Genomic DNA, 20,892 nt, shown 5'->3' on the forward strand with positions numbered 1-20,892 from the left:
CCACAGCTGGGAAAAATTTTAATGGGGGATTCTAGAAGCCAAAATAAGACGAAAATCAAGAATACCAATTTGTTGATGGAGGCTTCGTTAAAAAGTTATTAACAAAATTATTAATCAAATTTATCTAGTTACACGAATTTTTTTCTCGAAATTGCGTAGGATTTCGAAGGTATATGTAATGACCAAAAATGATTGCAATTGACTCCCACAGCTGAAAATAATTTTTCTAGAACGATTTGAAACTTTTTGTTTTCGTCGAAAAATTTGTCTACCTATTTGAATTTTTTTCTCGAAAGTGCGTAGGATTTCGGGGGTATGTGTATTCACCAAAAATGATTGAAATTGACTCCCGTAACCGAAAATAATTTTTTTAGTATGATTTGAAATTTTTTAATTTCGTCTAAAAATTTCAGTAATTTCTCGAATTTTTTTCTCGAAAGTGGATAGGATTTCGAAGGTATGTGTATTCACCAAAAATGATTGTAATTGACCCCCGCAACCAAAAATAATTTTTCCAGAACGATTTGAAATTGTTAAATTTAATTGTTAATAACTTTTCAAAGAAGCCTCCATCAATAAATTGGTATTCTTGATTTTCGTCTTATTTTGGCCCCTAGAATTCCCCATTAAAATTTTTCCCATGGGTGGCCGAACACCCATAATCCCTAGAAATACAGTAGTACCAATTCCGTCGGTTATTTTTAACGCCTGAACTTCCTGCTCGATCTACTTTAATCTACGATTACACGGACTTTAAACCGGATAACAAATAACACGAAGTTGCATAAAAACAAGTTACATAAAAATAAACCGGTACATAGAAATAGCGCGATAATACGCATAATCACGATTAAGCGACACCACTTATTGCGCTACCATAAACAACTCCCTACATAGTAGCGAACACGCAAAAACTTCAGCTATTCCCTTACTCGACCATCGCCAGATACAACTGTCAATTATCCACAGAAATTCTACCAATTTTTACCCGCACAATAGTTCACTATTAATACAGCGCCAAAAGCAAAATATGCAAAGCAGCCTGAAGGAACTATGCTCGGGAAGTTCGTTCAAAAGCAGAAGCAAGGTGCACGAACAACGACAGCAGCCCCTTCCTGTCTGCCAAGCTTTTTTGTGTGGCCAGTTTCTCTCAGAAATATGGGAAATTCGAAGCAGCCTAAAGGGGACAGCACACAATAAATGACACCGGCTGATTCTAGCCACAGGCTTGCTAAATTCTACGGACTAGCAATTTCTTATTACACTCATTGTGGAATATTTAATTTTTAAACAGAAATATCGAATGCCAGAAATACACGACCAGGAACAATATTTTTAACTATCTAATTATAACTTTTCAATATCTTTTTCCCTTTTAATTGTCATCTATCGTTGTTTTCCATTCTTTGTTTAATTTTTGTCCAGTCGTTCTTTTGAAATCAGTCTGATCAATTATCTCTGTCCTGTTTCCTGCGTCGCATGCCGCAACTTCGTCCTTTTCTAGCTAATGTCAGGTTTCCCCGTTCCCACCCTGTCGCTCACGCTCGCTCCCTCAATCTTTTCCGCACTTGGTTCTCCTCTTTCCATCCGAAAGCAAATCCGAAGCAACAGGTTCCTACGCCCCTTGCGCGCGTGTGTGTCTGTGCGTTCACCGTCCCGCTTTTTGTTAGCGATTATGTGCGCCCGTGTGTGTGTCGAACGTGGTTCTCGCTCGGGGCGAGGGGTTTCCACTTTTAGAAGAATCCAGACCAAACGATTCTATGGCGGGACAAACCCCATGGATGCTTTGTTGGATCTGCTAAAATGGGGGTTTTCGAACAACCTGTCTTTTCCAACTGTTCGCGAGAAGCAATCTCAGTTTATGGTTACCTGGACCTTGCACAGTGTTTGCAACGAGAATATTAGAATTTATATTTAAACATTTGGTAAAAAATTTATCGATATGATTAGATACGTATTTTCAGCTGCCGTTCCTATAAAAATGGATGTTCAGTCACCCCTGGGAACAATTTTAATGAGGGATTCTAGAGGCCAAAATAAGACGAAAATCAAGAATACCAATTTGTTGATGGAGGCTTTGTTAAAAAGTTATTAACATTTAAAGTTTCACACGTTCTGAATTTTTTTCTCGAAAACGCGGAGGATTTCAGGGGTATGTCTGTTCACCAAAAATAATTCTAATTGACCCCCGCAACCGAAAATAATTTTTCCAGAACGATTTGAAATTTTTTAATTTTGTCTAAAAATTTCAGTACTTTCTCGAATTTTTTTCTCGAAAGTGAGTAGGATTTTGGAGGTATGTCTATTGACAAAAAATGATTGTAATTGACCACCACAACCGAAAATAATTTTTCCAGAACGATTTGAAATTTTTTTGTTTTCGTCAAAAAATTTAGGCATCTAATTAGATTTTCAATAAGGAATTTTTTTCTTGAAAGTGCGTAGGATTTCGGGGGTAGGTGTAATGACCAAAAATAATTGTAATTTACCCCTGCACCCGAAAATAATTTTTTTAGTTTGATTTGAAATTTTTTAATTTCGTCTAAAAATTTCAGTACTTTCTTGAATTTTTTTCTCGAAAGTGCGTAGGATTTCGAGGGTATGTGTAATGACCAAAAATGATTGTAATTGACCACCATAACCGAAAATAATTTTTCCAGAACGATTTGAAATTTTTTTGTTTTCATCAAAAAATTTAGGCATCTAATTAGATTTTCAGTAAGGAATTTTTTTCTCGAAAGTGCGTAGGATTTCGGGGGTATATGTATTCAACAAAAATGATTGTAATTTACCCCTGCAACCGAAAATAATTTTTTTAGTTTGATTTGAAATTTTTTAATTTCATCTAAAAATTTCAGTACTTTCTCGAATTTTTTTCTCGAAAGTGGGTAGGATTTCGAGGGTATGTGTAATGACAAAAAATGATTGTAATTGACCACCACAACCGAAAATAATTTTTCCAGAACGATTTGAAATTTTTTTGTTTTCATCAAAAAATTTAGGCATCTAATTAGATTTTCAGTAAGGAATTTTTTTCTCGAAAGTGCGTAGGATTTCGGGGGTATATGTATTCACCAAAAATGATTGTAATTTACCCCTGCAACCGAAAATAATTTTTTTAGTTTGATTAGAAAATTTTTAATTTTGTCTAAAAATTTCAGAACTTTCTCGAATTTTTTTCTCGAAAGTGGGTAGGATTTCGGGGGTATGTGTAATGACCAAAAATGATTGTAATTTACCCCTGCAACCGAAAATAATTTTTCCAGAACGATTTGAAATTCTTGAATTTAATTGTTAATAACTTTTTAACGAAGCCTCCATCAACAAATTGGTATTCTTGATTTTCGTCTTATTTTGGCCCCTAGAATCCCTCATTCAAATTTTTCCCATGGGTGGCCGAACACCTTGTATATTTCAGTTACACAAAAGAGCGCGCAATATCTGCTTTTATTTTCGTCCACTTATCTTTTACAGAAACTGTAGAAATAACGGGGAATTAAAACACTGCGTAAAAATAGCTCGACGCGAGCAAAAACGGTACGTTAAAATATCTATCGGGTCATCGAAATATTCGGACGCCATTACGACCAAAGCGTCGTCGCGTAAGAGGTTACTTTCCGTGAGTAGATATGTATTTATCTACTTTAGTACCGGCGGGGCAAAAAATAACGAAGAAAGCATCGACGCAGCGACGAAACGTTCGGAACGAGGGAAACAATTATCTACGGCTCAAAGTCCAAATTTCGAGTGGCACCTTAGATGGTCATCGACCACGAAAGTCGAAAGCCTTTCTCTATCGAACGAGTTTCGAAATCGCCGAGGAGAAATTGCCGAGGAAAGTTACGAGCTGGTGTAGCTGAAAAGGAAAGAGGGGAAAAAGTCACAATAAAACTCGAACGTCGTACATTTGCCGGATGCGGTCCGTAAACAATGACGCCCGAGTTCGTGCGGGCCGGGCTCTCCTTTCATTGCCACGGAACAATTTCGTACGATCCTCCGGTACGAGTGTTCGTTTTCGCGCACCGGCGAGGCTCGATCGCGAGTTCGAAACGCGACGGACTTCCCGCGCTGCCGGAACCCATAATTCGCGCCGACCAATCGCGATCGAAACAAGCAGGTCCAGACCTGTCTACGAATAAATGAATGGGAGGGCTCGGATTCACCGAGAAAACAATTTATAGAACGATCTAGATATTTTTATCTCGCGTAAATACACGTGTTTACTTGTTCTTTCGATCGTTAATAAAATAATTACAGAATATTATGAATAATCGTAACAACACGTAAATTGCGCTCAAAGTATAAGAATTCAGAGTTCGACGCTAGAATGTAGCAGAACCGGGTGTATATTTAACGTTAATGGTTCTAGCGTTGAATGACTGTAAATAACAAAACGAGTCGTAAACGTCATTTTCGACTCGCAATTCATCCCGTACTCGACAGCTCGAGGTCTCAAAATAGGCCACACGTTACTGATAACGACGTTCGCTTTTGGCGTTTCTGTAACGTTTCTCCATTGAAAATTTCGAACAGTTCCGTAAGGGAACGGCGAACGACGCACAACGGAAAAACATAAAAACATGTCGCCGCGAATGGCGAACAGGACGTCGCAAGTTCGAGCGAACCACGACCAAGAAACGAAAACAATGTAGCCCGGAACAACTGACAATCGACGGCGCACACGTATGTACGATCGTCAGGAAAGATTATAATACGCTTCACCGAAATCGAATACAAACTCTGGGATATACGGATTTGTCAAAGGAACGACACTCGCGGCAATAATACGAAAGGTCGCAAGCGTACAAAGAAACGAAATTAAACTTTGTTTTCCTTCCAGCGTGACGCCAAGCTACGCAAACTTTCACTGTTGCTAACCTTAAGAGCTATAAAAATTTCGAATATCAAAAATAACTCGATACAAATTGCAAATGAGAAACATTGAAATATTCTTAATCGAATTAGCGTTATTTACTGGTATTAGGATTCTTCCATTGTAAACAATATCGCAACGAGTCACAGTGCCGGTCACCAGTGACCACCATGGCGAACGTGGCGAAACACAGGACTTAAATCGATGACAGAATGGAAAATATTTATGCTACCATTGTACCCTCGTGCACCAAAGTAAATAGTTTTATTCTAGTCGAGTTGTCCTGTCTAAGAACGTTGAATTTCGTTAAAGGATTCGCGGTTTCGTAATCGCGAGTCCTGTTGGTACAAATCCTCCGACCATTTCTACCCATTCTATTCCATATTTGTCGTCCTACAGGGCAATAGACCGTAGCGGTTGGAACAGAATACGTAGCAACCAACACCGTTGCACAAATGTTTGCGCCACGGTACCACCGAGTACCAGTACTACAACCGTCACGAGAGAATTCAACGCGATCGACTGCGCTACAGAATTTCTCGGTAGATATTCGCGGTGCCCACGTGCTGAACCAGCCATCTTTGCGGCCAGTTTTATCTCAGGGATTCTCGATTCTTCGAAACGGAAAGGAAACACTGGTCGCGATATCGTAACGAGGAATTCCGTTCAAAGTTCTTTAACGTTCGATCGTTCTCGATCCGCGTTGCTCTAACGACATTGTGGAACAGGTCGAGAAAAAAAAAAAGGACGAACCGATCGTCCGACGCGATGGTGAAAAAAGTCTTACCTTGAAGAGATGCTCGCTACACTCGAACATTGTTGTGCTCATGACGGCTGTCGACATGTTCCTTCGATTGTTACACAAAAAAAAACACTGGAGCTAGTAATTCTCTCGCGATCCGGCCGTGGGCTAGCCTTCTTCCCCGTTCCAGAGCAAGGACGACGTTCGCGGCGACGTACGAGAGCCGGCGAGATAGGAATAACCGCAGTGTACGAACTTCGTGAACACAAAAACTGCCACTCCGATAATACGCTCGTGGATTTACATTGGAAGCACACCCGTTCGATTCTCTCGGTCGTGCGAGGAGATCGACGTGAACGCGAGCCAGATTCGCGGCTATCAACCGATTCGTACGATCGACGAGCGTGTCTCCTCTCTCTCTCTCGCGTCGAACAAGCACGTTGGCTCTCTTCGGTTTCGAGCTTCCTCGCTGCCTATGGCTGTCACGTGTCGAGGTATCACCGTGGAAAAACGAAAGACGATTTATATACCGGTGACAGAGGTACGTGCGAGACTAAACTTGGCACTTGTCGTTTCGTTCGTATCGTAGAAATCTTAAGCGCGGGCTCCCTTGGAGGGGGGGAAACTTGAAAGCTCCCGTGTGGATCTTTCCTTTCCGTCTCAAGGAGATACAGCTCGCAGGGCCTCCGAATGCGAACTGAGGATGCGTGTGTCGCGCGACGGCCCGTGAGACTCGAAAGGCGGCACCGCGCGTTCCGCCAATCAAGCCGCGGCGTCGCTGCCGACTCATCCCCACCACGTGCACGCCAGAACTCGTCGGACTTGGCAACCGCGCCGGGTCGTCGGGCCAATCGTACAAAACGTCTATCTCTCCCTCGTTCAGCCGCAACAGGCAACCCCTTGGACCAAACGAAATTTTCGAATCGTTCTCTCTTGCCTCTTCACCCCGATTCCTCTCATTGGCGGAGACATCTTTGGGGTGGTTTCCAGCCACGTACCACCAACATGGCTCTCTTTATCCTATTTAACTGCCCCGGAAATTACGTACGGTGCTTCTGCTACCCAGTTTTCACGCAATTGCGATTTTTAACGAAACGCTGTTGCTTTAACGCGTTCTGAACTTTCTTGCGGGACGTTTTCGTGGAATGTAAAATTTGTTGAGTCGTTTATCGACACACGAATATCGTGCAGCGTGACGATCGTTTGTTCCGATGTTCTTTTTTCGTTGACAAAGGACTCCGGGTGTTATTGGAAAGTTTGTATTTATTAAATTTAAGAATTAATAATAGGGAATGGTTCGTTAGTAATTTGTGGATGCAATATAATTTTAAAACTATTCTTTACGAGATTCGTCTCGGACTGATTTATCGTACGAATATAAGACTTGTTATTTAGGAAGGATACGCGTGTGTGAGAGTGTCGCATTATTTGTAATGTAGTGTAATCTATGCTGTTATCTCTCCGCGCCCACCTAGTGCTATCTTGTATTCGACCGAATAAAAGATAACGGCTCTTAATTTTCTACGTATTTTAAAATTCACAACAAAAAGAAAAAAATGAGTATTTTTTTAACCTTTCAGCTTCTGTAACGTACGATTGCGTAATATGGTTCGACGTGTAATCGAAACGTTCCAGTTTGAACTTTCGACGCGATGCAAATAATATTCGAAATAAATACAAAGTTCATTGTATTCGTGTCGAGTTTTTTTCGAGAAGCGAAATTTAAGTTTCAAAAATGTTACAAATTAATACTCAGACGGCTAACTAAATTCATTTTTCACCGACGGAGATTTATTAATTAAATATCATTATAGTTTGTTTTACTTGTTAAGAAATTGTAAGTTTGGTTGCAACGAATTTAATTAGAATTCAATTCCATCGGGGACATAAATTATTTATTAGAAACAGAAGTTCCGTTCTCAAAATATTTACACGAATACATTAAACATACTATAGTAATATATTTATGAAGCATATTCAACGATACCATTTTAACCTTTAGTGCATAATGTACCCCGACCGGGAACATGATTAAGAAACCAATGTAAAATTTGCTTGTTTTATACATGTCTTATATTTCCATGTACCGTATAGAATTTAAATTTCACTTTTGATTAATTCTATACGACCGAGAAATAATTTTTGAAAAAGTGTCCATCTCTTCCGGATCGAGACTGCGATTTTCATACGATATGAGCCGTTTATTATGAAAGTGGCATAAGTGCATTTATGTTCGAATCGAGATACTGAAGGGTTTGCTTTGGATTAAATTTAAAAATATAGGTAACAGATGACATAGTAGAATAATGTTTTAGGGTTTCTAAGGGTGTCAAATTTATTATCCCAATTAGCATAATTCACATTATTTAAGAAATGATATGTTTTTGATGGTTATGATTGGACTTACATTTGAAACTCTCACAATTGGACTTGCGCCACTTTCAAAACAAACTTTTTCATCGCTTCATTAATCAGCAAACTTTCGTGTTACAAAATAAGACGAAAGTCAAGAATATCAATTTGTTAATGGAGGCTTCGTTAAAAAGTTATTGACAAAATTATTAATCAAATTTGTCTAGTTACACGAATTTTTTTCTCGAAAATGCGTAGGATTTCGAGGGTATGTCTGTTCACCAAAAATGATTGTAATTGACCCCTTCAACTAAAAATAATTTTTCCAGAACAATTTGAAATTTTTTTTTTCATCAAAAAATGTCACACCGTCTCGAATTTTTTTCTAGAAAGTGGGTAGGATTTCGAAGGTAATGTCTGTTGACCAAAAATGATTGTAATTGACCCCCGCAATCGAAAATAATTTTTTCAGAATTAATTAAAAAATTTTTTTTCGTCGAAAAATTTAGGCACCTACACCCTGTCGATTTTTCTTAAAAATTACTTTTTCATTTTTAGTAATTTTGTTTGACGCCCCACAGGAAAATGTTGTCTAATACTGTTCTATAGGTACCCATGAAGTAATTGACCCCCTCAACTAAAAATAATTTTTCCAAAACGATTTGAAATTTTTTTTTCCGTCGAAAAATTTCACTCCTCGATTTCACACTTTTTCGATTTTTTTTCTGGAAAGTGGGTAGGATTTCGGAGATATGTGTATTCACCAAAAATGATTACAATTGACCCTTGTAACCGAAAATAATTTTTCCAGAATGATTTGAAATATTTTAATTTCGCCAAAAAATTTGTCTGCCTATTTGAATTTTTTTCTCGAAAGTGCGTAGGATTTTGGGGGTATGTGTAATGACCAAAAATGATTGTAATTGACCCCTGCAATGGAAAATAATTTTTCCAGAACGATTTGAAATTTTTTTTTTTCGTCGAAAAATGTCACATCTTCTCGAATTTTTTTCTAGAAAGTGGATAGAATTTCGAGGGTATGTGTAATGACCAAAAATGATTGTAATCGACCCCTGCAATGGAAAATAATTTTTCCAGAACGATTTGAAATCGTTGAATTTATTTGTTAATAACTTTTTAACGAAGCCTCCATCAAGAAATTGGTATTCTTGATTTTCGTCTTATTTTGGCCTCCAGGATCTCTCATTAAAATCTTTCCCAGGTGTGTAAAAATGTAATTATTAGTATAGCTAACTCGATTTTTTTGTAAAATGGACGCCACTTTCAAAATAAACGGCTCATATATTTATTGGGACGATGAGTGAACGTTACGCCGACGTTTTCAAGACGACTGGACTATTTCAGTTGCGATATTCGATGCTCTGCGATCCGATAGCTCGAACGTGGCGTAGCAATACCGAGAAGAGTCGCATGAATGAAATTGAGCGTCTATTCATGCGCGATGTAAGGCTGCAGATTGTAAATAACCACTGTCTACGCATTGTTGGCGTTCGATTATACGTCAATCTCGATGTTCCATAACAAATACAACACACCGATCTCACGATGGTACAAAAATCCATCGAGTGGAATTTCAACGTGAGCGGGGTGGAAAAAATGTCTCCGACCGGGCGACGCGTATCTACAACGTTCCATGGAACTCGAGGAATAAACGCTGCAAGAAAAACACGACGCAGTTTCGTAGAAGAGAAACAGCGAGTCATCGTTTTCGTAGACCGATGCAAATGCTTTTGTCGGAATAGTCGACGGACAGTTCACCACACGCAACATGGATGATTAATTTTTTATTCGATCCGTGCAATTCTACAAAAATTGATTTAACGATTCAATTATTAAATTGGCTATGAACTTCAGAATTTCGTTTGCACGATTATGTAAAGTAGACAGTCTGGACCGCGAGGTCTATAATAAGAAACGTAGGTATGAAGTCACTGATACTCAGCAAGTTTAATCTATTTAAAATGCCATTGTATTCATATGACTATTATGTTCGCTCGGAACTACATACGTAATATGGTCTGCGTTAGGTCTGGGTTAGGTTAGGAAAGAACGTTTCAAAATCACAAGGATCCCGTAAGATAAATTACAGGGACAAGATGAAAAACATCCAAAATACAAGGTGTTCGGTCACACCTGGGAAATATATTAACGGGGGATTCTAGAGGCCAAAATAAGACGAAAATCAAGAATACCAATTTGTTGATGGAGGCTTTGTTAAAAAGTTATTAACGTTTAAAGTTCCGCCCGTACTGAATTTTTTTCTCGAAAATGCGCAGGATTTCGAAGGTATGTCTATTGATAGAAAATGATTGCAATTAACTCCCACAGCTGAAAATAATTTTTCCAAAACGATTTGAAATTTTTTTTTCCGTCGAAAAATTTCACACTTTTTCGATTTTTTTTCTGGAAAGTGGGTAGGATTTCGAAGGTATGTGTATTCACCAAAAATGATTACAATTGACCCTTGTAACCGAAAATAATTTTTCCAGAATGATTTGAAATATTTTAATTTCGCCAAAAAATTTGTCTGCCTATTTGAATTTTTTTCTCGAAAGTGCGTAGGATTTCGGGGGTATGTGTAATGACCAAAAATGATTGTAATTGACCCCCGCAACAGATGATAATTTTTTTAGTATGATTTGAAATTTTTTAATTTCGTCTAAAAATTTCAGTACTTTCTCGATTTTTTTTCTCAAAAGTAGATAGGATTTCGAAGGTATGTGTATTCACCAAAAATGATTACAATTGACCCCTGTAACCGAAAATAATTTTTCCAGAATGATTTCAAATATTTTAATTTCGCCAAAAAATTTGTCTGTCTATTTGAATTTTTTTCTCGAAAGTGCATAGGAATTCGAGGGTATGTGTAATGACCAAAAATGATTGTAATTGACCCCCGCAACAGATGATAATTTTTTTAGTATGATTTGAAATTTTTTAGTTTCGTCTAAAAATTTCAGTACTTTCTCGATTTTTTTTCTCGAAAGTGGATAGGATTTCGAAGGTATGTGTATTCACCAAAAATGATTACAATTGACCCCTGTAACCGAAAATAATTTTTCCAGAATGATTTGAAATATTTTAATTTCGCCAAAAAATTTGTCTGTCTATTTGAATTTTTTTCTCGAAAGTGCGTAGGATTTCGAGGGTATGTGTAATGACCAAAAATGATTGTAATTGACCCCTGCAACCGAAAGTAATTTTTTTAGTATGATTTGAAATTTTTTAATTTCGTCTAAAAATTTCAGTACTTTCTCGATTTTTTTTCTCGAAAGTGGATAGGATTTCGAAGGTATGTGTATTCACCAAAAATGATTACAATTGACCCTTGTAACCGAAAATAATTTTTCCAGAATGATTTGAAATATTTTAATTTCGCCAAAAAATTTGTCTGCCTATTTGAATTTTTTTCTCGAAAGTGCATAGGATTTCGAGGGTATGTGTAATGACCAAAAATGATTGTAATTGACCCCCGCAACAGATGATAATTTTTTTAGTATGATTTGAAATTTTTTAATTTCGTCTAAAAATTTCAGTACTTTCTCGATTTTTTTTCTCGAAAGTGGATAGGATTTCGAAGGTATGTGTATTCACCAAAAATGATTACAATTGACCCCTGTAACCGAAAATAATTTTTCCAGAACGATTTGAAATTTTTGAATTTAATTGCTAATAACTTTTTAACGAAGCCCCCATCAACAAATTGGTATTCTTGATTTTCGTCTTATTTTGGCCTCTAGAATCTCCCGTTAAAATATTTCCCAGGTGTGACCGAACACCCTGTATAATAAACCAAATAAAATTGTAGTTGCTTTGTGTCAGAAATAAGGAATATCCATTAATGGTTAAGGAAAATGTCCATTAATGGTTAAATACCTGAGTCTCTTACTCACATTTACCTGGAAACTCCATTTAACCGTTATTGTATTACGGTTTATACGAAGGATTTTATAATAGCTTACAGTAAATTGCAGGTAAGGCACAATTAGGAGCAAAGGGGTATTTAATCCTTGTCAGGTAATAAAGGATTAATAATAGGAATGCTACAACGGTCATATTAATGACGCATACCGAATGTTTCGCGTACAGGTAACACGGATGGAAATTTTAAACGTGTTCCGCGCAAACTTTTCATTCAGTTTTAGATTATCATTATCTTGCGTTATTAGAATCTTTCAAGAAGGAATATTCCCATTGTTCGTGCAACTCACAAAGACAAAGAAAAATAAAAATTGTTTCTATTCTTCCGACGCTTTGTCTGCAAATTAATTTAATATTTCCACGTGGCGCATAACGATTGTAAATAGTAAAACACTTTCGATGATAAAATTTTATTCGTATACGATATATATTCAAATCATTTGCAATTATATTTTTGTAATTTACAAAAAATTGTAAATCCTTTTCTTACAAACTATGGTGTATATTAAAATGATTCTCTGTGCCACGGAAAATTTTAGGGTTAACGAAAGTACCGTTTTTTGTCCGATTAGGGTCCCGGTGTAATGAACGTTTTCGAATAGTCTAGGAGTCAGACCCTGTTCAATTAGGGGGTGCCGATGTTTCCCATAACATGCGGACCGATGAGGGCGTCCGTGTGGCGGAACCCCCAATAGGACGAAGGGTTAATGTTTTTAACCCCAGATTCTCATGCAGCTATATATAACGGCTAATGGGAGTCAGTTTTCGTTATGGTGGCCGAACTGTATGTGGAAGTATCAGCCCGGTACATGCGGGCTCTTTGTGGGGCATGCGTGCGCCATGAATCGAATCGAAATCTCCATTTCCATTGTGAATCGTAACGCTGTGTCGATTCATGAATGAAGTACAGAGTAAAACGCAACATTTTGCATTTTTACCGAGTAAAGAAATTTGCCAAACTTTCGGCAACTTTTTGGCAAAAATTATAAAGCTTTTCGAACAATATTGGGAACGATAAACAATTTGTCAAAGTCCCAAGCTCCTCTATCGAGCTCAAATTATTTTATTTTAAATAATCAATGATTCAAGCTGACGATCACCCACGACATCTATCAATTTTATGGCGATTAATTTGCATAGTTCAAGTAGAACAAGTATCCAATGGTACATGAACGCCATTGTACCAGAATCCCTAAAGAGGTTAATAGCGTATTTAACCCTCAAGTAGGCGAGCTCAACGTAAGTAGGCGCATAGTAGTCTGTCAATCTTGCAATTTGTGTTTTTTTTAAATCCAAATAAATTTCAATAAACACCATCCCTCATTCCGTAAATAGTCCATTTTCAATCGAATTCGAACTTTATATTAATTTTATATCGTTAACATAATTATTTATCGGTCGATGAGAAACGAATAGAAATTGAATAAAATATAAGAATTAAATTCGAGCGTTTATGAAACGGACGAACAACGTAGCTGGCGCGCGCAAAAAAAATGGCTGAGCACCGCTGGTTTATACCGAGTTCGACCTTTTCGTGGCACTTGACATTGCGCATCCATGAAACCAACGTTCGCCTCGCTTCCTACTCGCACGACCTCGCGTTCGAACTTCCGACTTTCCCTTTACGGAATGTCACTTCCTTCCTCGATTGATACGTCGTCGCAGCTGCCACAAATTTCGCAAAAATCGGTTCCCGTTCGCCTTAATACCGGCCGAAAAGAGACAGCGAGTTGTAATTATTAAGCAACCGCCAAACGTACTTTCTCTAAACGAATATAACTGATGAACATTCACGGAAACACTGTCGTAATTGTTTCGTTTATACTTTCAGGCAGAAAATACTATCCCCATCGCAAAACAAATAAAAAATATCAACATATAAACAAAATAAACATTCTGAATTTTTAAAAGGTCTGATCGAAGAATAGCCATATATTTAAAACATTTTCAACCTCTGTATTTTGGTTTGCAATCGAAAAATTTAAAGAAAAAGAAATAACTTGTGTTAACGAAGGTTAGAATAAAGAATGTAAAAATATTACGTACGTGTAATCGAATAAAGAAATTTGGAAGCGTGTTTTATATTGCTATTTATTTATAGTTTTTGGCATGAAATAGTACACAGAGAATGAGAACGTAAATGGAAGCTATTATAAAAACCTAACCTTCAATTATATGTGTTAAGTACAGTAAAATTAACTGTCCATTACGTTCGTATCCTTGCTTAATTTATCATTGTTTTAGGTACGCGTTGGTGATTTTCGCTATTAGTAACCGTCGAGCACAAATCGACGAACGTTGTTACATTACGCGGTGACGTTATAAATATTTATTACACTTCGAGCTCTCGAATTGGTATTTACGAGGCTAAACACTTTCCGTTCTGAATGCAAACTACTTAGAAACCAACGATTTGCTGCAAAAGACTTTGTAGCGACAAGGATCGACAGCTTTAAGGTTAGCTTCGAGTTTCCTTTCGTTTTTTAAAATCGTTCAATTCTAATTTGTACCAATTCTCATACTAAATTTGGATGAAAACAGAATTTAGTTTATTTCAGTTATTTTCGATAAAATAGTTTTATTAAAGTATACAGGGTATTCGGCCACCTCTGGGAAAAATTTTAATGGGGGATTCTAGAGGCCAAAATAAGACGAAAATCAAGAATATAAATTTCTTGACTGAGGCTTTGTTAGAAAGTTATTAACAATTAAATTCAAAAACTTCAAATCATTCTGGAAAAATTATTTTCGGTTGCGAGGGGCAATTACGATTATTTTTGGTGAATAGACGCACCATCGAATTCCTACGCATTTTTGAGAAAAAAATTCGGGTAGGTGCTGAAATTTTTTGACGAAAAAAAATTTGTTCAAATCATTTTAAAAAAATTATATTTGGATGCGGGGGTCAATTACAATCATGTTTGATCATTACACATACCCCCGAAATCGTACGCATTTTCGAGATAAAAATTCCTTACCGAAAATCTAATTAGATGCCTAAATTTTTCGACGAAAAAAAAGTAATTTCAAATCGTTCTGAAAAAAATATTGTTAGCTGTGGGGGTCAATTACAATCAATTTTGGTCATTACACATACCCTCGAAATCTTACCCACTTTCTAGAAAAAAATTCGAGAAGGTGTGAAATTTTTCGACAATATTAAAATATTTCAAATCGTTCTGAAAAAAATATTGTTAGCTGTGGGGGTCAATTACAATCAATTTTGGTCATTACACATACCCTCGAAATCTTACCCACTTTCTAGAAAAAAATTCGAGAAGGTGTGAAATTTTTCGACAATATTAAAATATTTCAAATCGTTCTGAAAAAAATATTGTTAGCTGTGGGGGTCAATTACAATCAATTTTGGTCATTACACATACCCTCGAAATCTTACCCACTTTCTAGAAAAAAATTCGAGAAGGTGTGAAATTTTTCGACAATATTAAAATATTTCAAATCGTTCTGAAAAAAATATTGTTAGCTGTGGGGGTCAATTACAATCATTTTTGGTGAATAGACATACCCCCGAAATCCTGCGCATTTTCAAGAAAAAAATTCAGAACGGGTGGAACTTTAAACGTTAATAACTTTTTAACGAAGCCTTCATTAACAAATTGATATTCTTGATTTTCGTCTTATTTTGGCCTCTAAAATCCCCCATTAAAATTTTTCCCACGAGTGGTCGAACACCCTGTATAAAAAAAAAATTTGTAGGTTAATAAATGAATTCTGGAATTTTAACAATATCCCGAATGGTTCGGAGAATTTGTACGATTCGAAAATATTCGATCCACTTTTCTCCCAAGACTCTCGCTTCTCAATGTTTTGATGAACACAGCAGAAGCGTAAAAACGGCCAGAAACGAGTTACAGCGTGACGTCACGTTGCTCAGCGTGTGACATTTTCAGTATGGCATTTTCTTATTAGCCGGCACACTCTCATCTCGTGGATCCTCCTCCACTTTTCTTGGTCGTTCTCGTCTGAAAGGAACGCACACAGACGGGAACAAAGGTGCTCGTGCTATACAGGGTGTCCTTGTAACTCGCGAAACAATCGACAGGGGGCCATACCTCGAGCTAAAGCCTAAATTGTTTCGTATTACGCTAACGCCCGATTATAAAATAATACACACAATAATTTAATTCGTGCTAAAAAAAAATCATGATTCACACGATATAGTAACGCCTTTAATTTTTATATCGTGGAATATCATCTGATTCAATTTATTTTACGTGATTTTAGAATCTGCGTTCGAACGATCAATTTCTGAGGCGCCTAAGGCCTTTCATTCGTAAAATAAGTATGAATATAATTCGTAATATCAGAAATTTCTGCGTGATTCGCAGAAATAAAAATTAACGTTCGTTCTATGGTCCGAAAAAACTTAAAACCGATTTAAACTGACGAGCAGGCGAGTTGGAGGACCTAACCTGACCGAGACGACAAAGACGAGGACCGAGAACGAAGCTATATCGCGCTGTCGTCAAATTTCTGGCGCGTGGCAATTATTTCGCGGCGGCAGAGGCGAGTCGATACGGGCGAGAAGCGAGCAACTGGAACGAAAATCCATCGTCGAAAGTTTCGAAAGCGCCCGGGCGAAGACGCTGGGTAAGAGGGAAAGAGAGGCGCGTCTCGTTACCACGATTAAAGACAGGATACGGTAACAAAGGGAGGTAGGAAGAAAAGGGAAAAGTTAGCCAAGTGTCCAGCAGATGTACGGCCGGGTACGTATGCGAGAGCATTATTATTGTCGCGCAGAAGGAAAGACACGGGTGTACACGTGCTAACCAGAACCCCGCGCGCGGTCCTTCGGTGGCCTTTTCTTTCGACCCGGGGGCTTTGCGTTCTTTCTTTTTCACCGTACGGTAAACAGTACAGAACAAATCGCGTACATCGGTTCGAGTACCGCTGCCAGCTAAAAAGTATGCTTTCTTACTTGGCGACGTTTGGGCTTTTGTTTCTCTATGGAGGAACGGCGGGCTCCTCGGGAGGGGTGAAAATGAAACGTTGCGTCACGGACCGCGAGAAGCTACATCTGCGAGCTCCAACGATTTCTCAACGGACACTGTCGATTTCGAATCACAGCCCTCTGTGTTCGCTACCTTTTCTCTCGATATTTCTTCATTGTTTGAATGTTGAATCATTAAAATCCTTCGATCCGTCCAGAAGTTATGATATTTTAAACGTACGCAATGAAATTTCGGGGCAACATTTCTAACCTCACATTAGATTTTCGGGAAAGAATTTTTTTCCCGAAAGTGCGTGGGATTTCGGGGGTATGTGTAATGACCAAAAATGATTGTAATCGACCCTCGCAACTGAAAATAATTTTTCCAGAACGATTTGAAATTTTTGAATATAATTGTTTTAACGGAGCCTACATCAACAAATTGGTATTCTTGATTATCGTCTTATTTTGGCCTCTAGAATTTCCCATTAAAATTTTTCCCAGGGATGGCTGAACGATGTTAGAATTTTAGTACAAATGGACGTCGAATATTTCTTTCGATTTCGCTAAATTTTGACGGTTACCTCGTTAATTAAACGTTACAGAGAGATAATTCTTCTAAAAATAAATAAAAATTATGCAGAATACCTTATCGTTAAAGTACTTGAAGGATTGATAACGGATCGGCAATGGTCTGATCCCATTTTCGGTTCGCCGGGGCCTCCAGTACCCCGGGACCGTTTCCCCGCGCCACAATGTAACATAAATCGTACGCGTACCGAGAGATACCCGGGAGATTTCATTTTCCATTGGCCGGTCCAATCATCCCAGGGCTCGCATTGTTTACAAACGACAGGAGTGAGTTAGGAGGCCGCGCGTACGGCAATTCGCGAGAGCCCCGGCGAGCAGATAGTCGGCGCGTATCGCGGAGATCGGAGTGGAATCGATAGATCGGAGCCGAGATCGTTCCAGGAATCGTTAAAGGCCAAGGCAACGACATGCAGCCAGGCGGGCATACAAGCGATACGGGTAAATGCACGCTGGGCAAACCGGACGGAGCCAGCTTACGCGTAACGCTGCCTCGCGGTAGCCACTCACGGCGAAAAACTCCCCGTTTACCGCTGCCCCGGCTTCATTGGGCCTCACGCAGTCCCCAACTACGAAAAATCGTTATCCAAAAGTCAAGTCTATACTCGTGCCACGTTTAATACTCAATTGCGTTTCATTTGTATCGTCGTATCACATCGAAAATAACTTGCATTACCAATTGGGACTTGCTGACCCAAAATTATCCAAAAGTCAAGTTCATATTTCTACCACGTTTAGTAGTCAATTCCGTTTCATTCGTATCGTCGTATCACATCGAAAATAACCTTGTATTGTCAATTGGGACTTACGGACCCAAAATTATCCAAAAGTCAAGTTTATATTTCTACCACGTTTAGTAGTCAATTCCGTTTCATTTGTATCGTCGTATCACATCGAAAATAACTTGTATCGTCAATTGGGACTTACGGACCCAAAATTATCCGAAAGTCAAGTCTATATTTCTACCACGTTTAGTAGTCAATTCCGTTTCATTTGTATCACATCGAAAACAACTTGTATCGTCAATTGGGACTTACGGACCCAAAATTATCCGAAAGTCAAATCTATATTTCTACCACGTTTAGTAGTCAATTCCGTTTCATTTGTATCGTCGTATCACATCGAAAATAACTTGCATTACCAATTGGGACTTACTGACCCAAAATTATCCGAAAGTCAAATCTATATTTCTACCACGTTTAGTAGTCAATTCCGTTTCATTTGTATCGTCGTATCACATCGAAAATAACTTGTATCGTCAATTGCGACTTACGGACCCAAAATTATCCGAAAGTCAAATCTATATTTCTACCACGTTTAGTAATCAATTCCGTTTCACTTGTATCGTCGTATCACATCGAAAATAACTTGCATTACCAATTGGGACTTACTGACCCAAAATTATCCGAAAGTCAAGTCTATATTTCTACCACGTTTAGTAGTCAATTCCGTTTCATTTGTATCGTCGTATCACATCGAAAATAACTTGCATTACCAATTGGGACTTACTGACCCAAAATTATCCAAAAGTCAAGTTTATATTTCTACCACGTTTAGTAGTCAATTCCGTTTCATTTGTATCGTCGTATCACATCGAAAATGACGTATACAGCGATAGTCAAGTGAATTCAACGACTCTAGGTTGGAACTTTCTTCGAGCAACGTGAAATTATGAGGAGGACAGTGCTCACGTACAGAGATAGATTTCCTGATCGATGCCTTCACTTTCCGTTTCCACGAACGCGTTTGAAAAGTTTTGAGAAACCGAAAGCGTGGATAACGAGGAACGAGTACACTCCTGGAGTGTAACTACTGTAGAAAATGCAATTAACATCTTAGCAGCAACTCATACGAAATCCTCGCGTTGGTACAAGACGTCTCGAACGTGACGTTGTTATCGGTAAACTAAGCGTTTGACGATTACCCCACTGCCATAAATTTCACACTTTCTCGTTTACGTCTTCATCGAGGATCGCACGGTATAGAATTATCACGAATGTCTAGGATTCTAGAGAATTCGAAAAAACTATTTAGACACGATGTTTTAACGATTAATATTTTCTGTGATATCTCGTAACGGTATTCGTAAAATTGTACGTTTGACCATTTTGCAATTTAAGCGCCAGTAATCGTGGGTGATTAAATAGTTTCTATTTAATCGACGGAACGTCGAATGGTGAAAAGTGTTTTTAACAGAAATGTTTTATCGCTGTCGCGAACGGAGATTTCAATGATACTTTGACCCTTTCGGATACACGCGCCCTGATAAGGTCGTTGCTCCTATAATCGTGTGGCGCGGCTGGAGTTTCCATGAAAATTGATAACCGCCCCCTACCACTATCGAAACGTAATTTTTCAGTATTAAAAACAACGTTTCGACGAACCATTGGATTTTATAAAAATACTTTATATTATTCTCGAATATACTATGTGGTATAGCAGGAGCGAGTATACAAGCTGGAGGACCATTTCTTGGGAATAAAGTTGGAATTGTTGTCGTAAAGGAACCAGAGAAGCAATATCGTATTATGGTGCCTTGGAGCATTTGGTAACCATAGAGTACATAAATTTACTGTTAGGCGCGTTACCTTTCTTCGACACCCCCGCGTTTCTCGAAGGTGGATCTAATTTTTGCGACTAAAATCCAACGCCAATTACAGCGAACTTTAACTAATAAATTAAATCTCTGACGAAAACAATTTTCTGCAAGATTAGAATTTTGATTTTAGATCGTAAATGACATAATCTAAAAATCTGTTACTTATTTTTGTAACCCTGATAAAATTATAGACTCGTATATTTAAACGAGGATTTATTTCGATTTTAATCGTATTAAAAAAAAACTATGGGAATAACGATAGGTCAATGGATGAAGAAATTTATAATGGAGACCTTGAGCCAATCGACAGATCCGAGAGGCGACCGACGCAGCGAAGAAGGCCAAAAGTGATCGTAGAAGCGAAGAATTTTTTCAGAAAGAGAAAAGATCATTACACGATCCTTATCTCATCTATACTTTGCTACATCAAACATTTTCTATTCGTACGTCCTTGGAAACATTTTGTAAATTTTATTATTAAACGAAACTATTAGTCGTAAAATGGATTTTTAGATTTCCCTGTTTGGGTTCGTGGACAGTAATTTCTATGGCCACCCTGTATCTTGTAATCTTTTATGTAACGGTGCGAAGAACTCGTAGCCTTGCTTTGTAATTCCGAATGGATTACGCGAACGTGGGGATACTTGTGTGTAATTTTCAATAATCGATAGCAAAAAGCGACTCGTATGCAAATTTTCCGAGTCTTACGCTCCGGTAAAATTATTCTTGAATGCAATAAAACAGCATTATTTGTAATACTTGGTTGGAAAGTAGACGGCGTTTCAGCGAAACTTTCGAATTATCTAACAACTATTACAATACTCTGTTTTTCATTAAACGTTAAA

At 37.9% G+C, this 20,892-nt stretch overlaps 1 protein-coding gene across 1 annotated transcript in view; it reads right to left on the reverse strand.

Moving 5' to 3' along the window:
• The window catches only part of Tis11 (Tis11 zinc finger protein), a 41,098-nt gene extending 34,753 nt beyond the window's left edge, over nt 1–6,345 (reverse strand). Inside the window, exon 1 of the mRNA XM_076777135.1 lies at nt 5,661–6,345. Coding sequence (XP_076633250.1) covers nt 5,661–5,717 — 57 coding nt within the window. The 5' untranslated portion in view covers nt 5,718–6,345. The remainder of the gene's footprint in view (nt 1–5,660) is intronic.
• Between the last annotated feature and the right edge of the window lie 14,547 nt (nt 6,346–20,892).

This window comes from Colletes latitarsis, chromosome 11, assembly GCF_051014445.1.
Source record: "Colletes latitarsis isolate SP2378_abdomen chromosome 11, iyColLati1, whole genome shotgun sequence".
Lineage (NCBI taxonomy): Eukaryota > Metazoa > Arthropoda > Insecta > Hymenoptera > Colletidae > Colletes > Colletes latitarsis.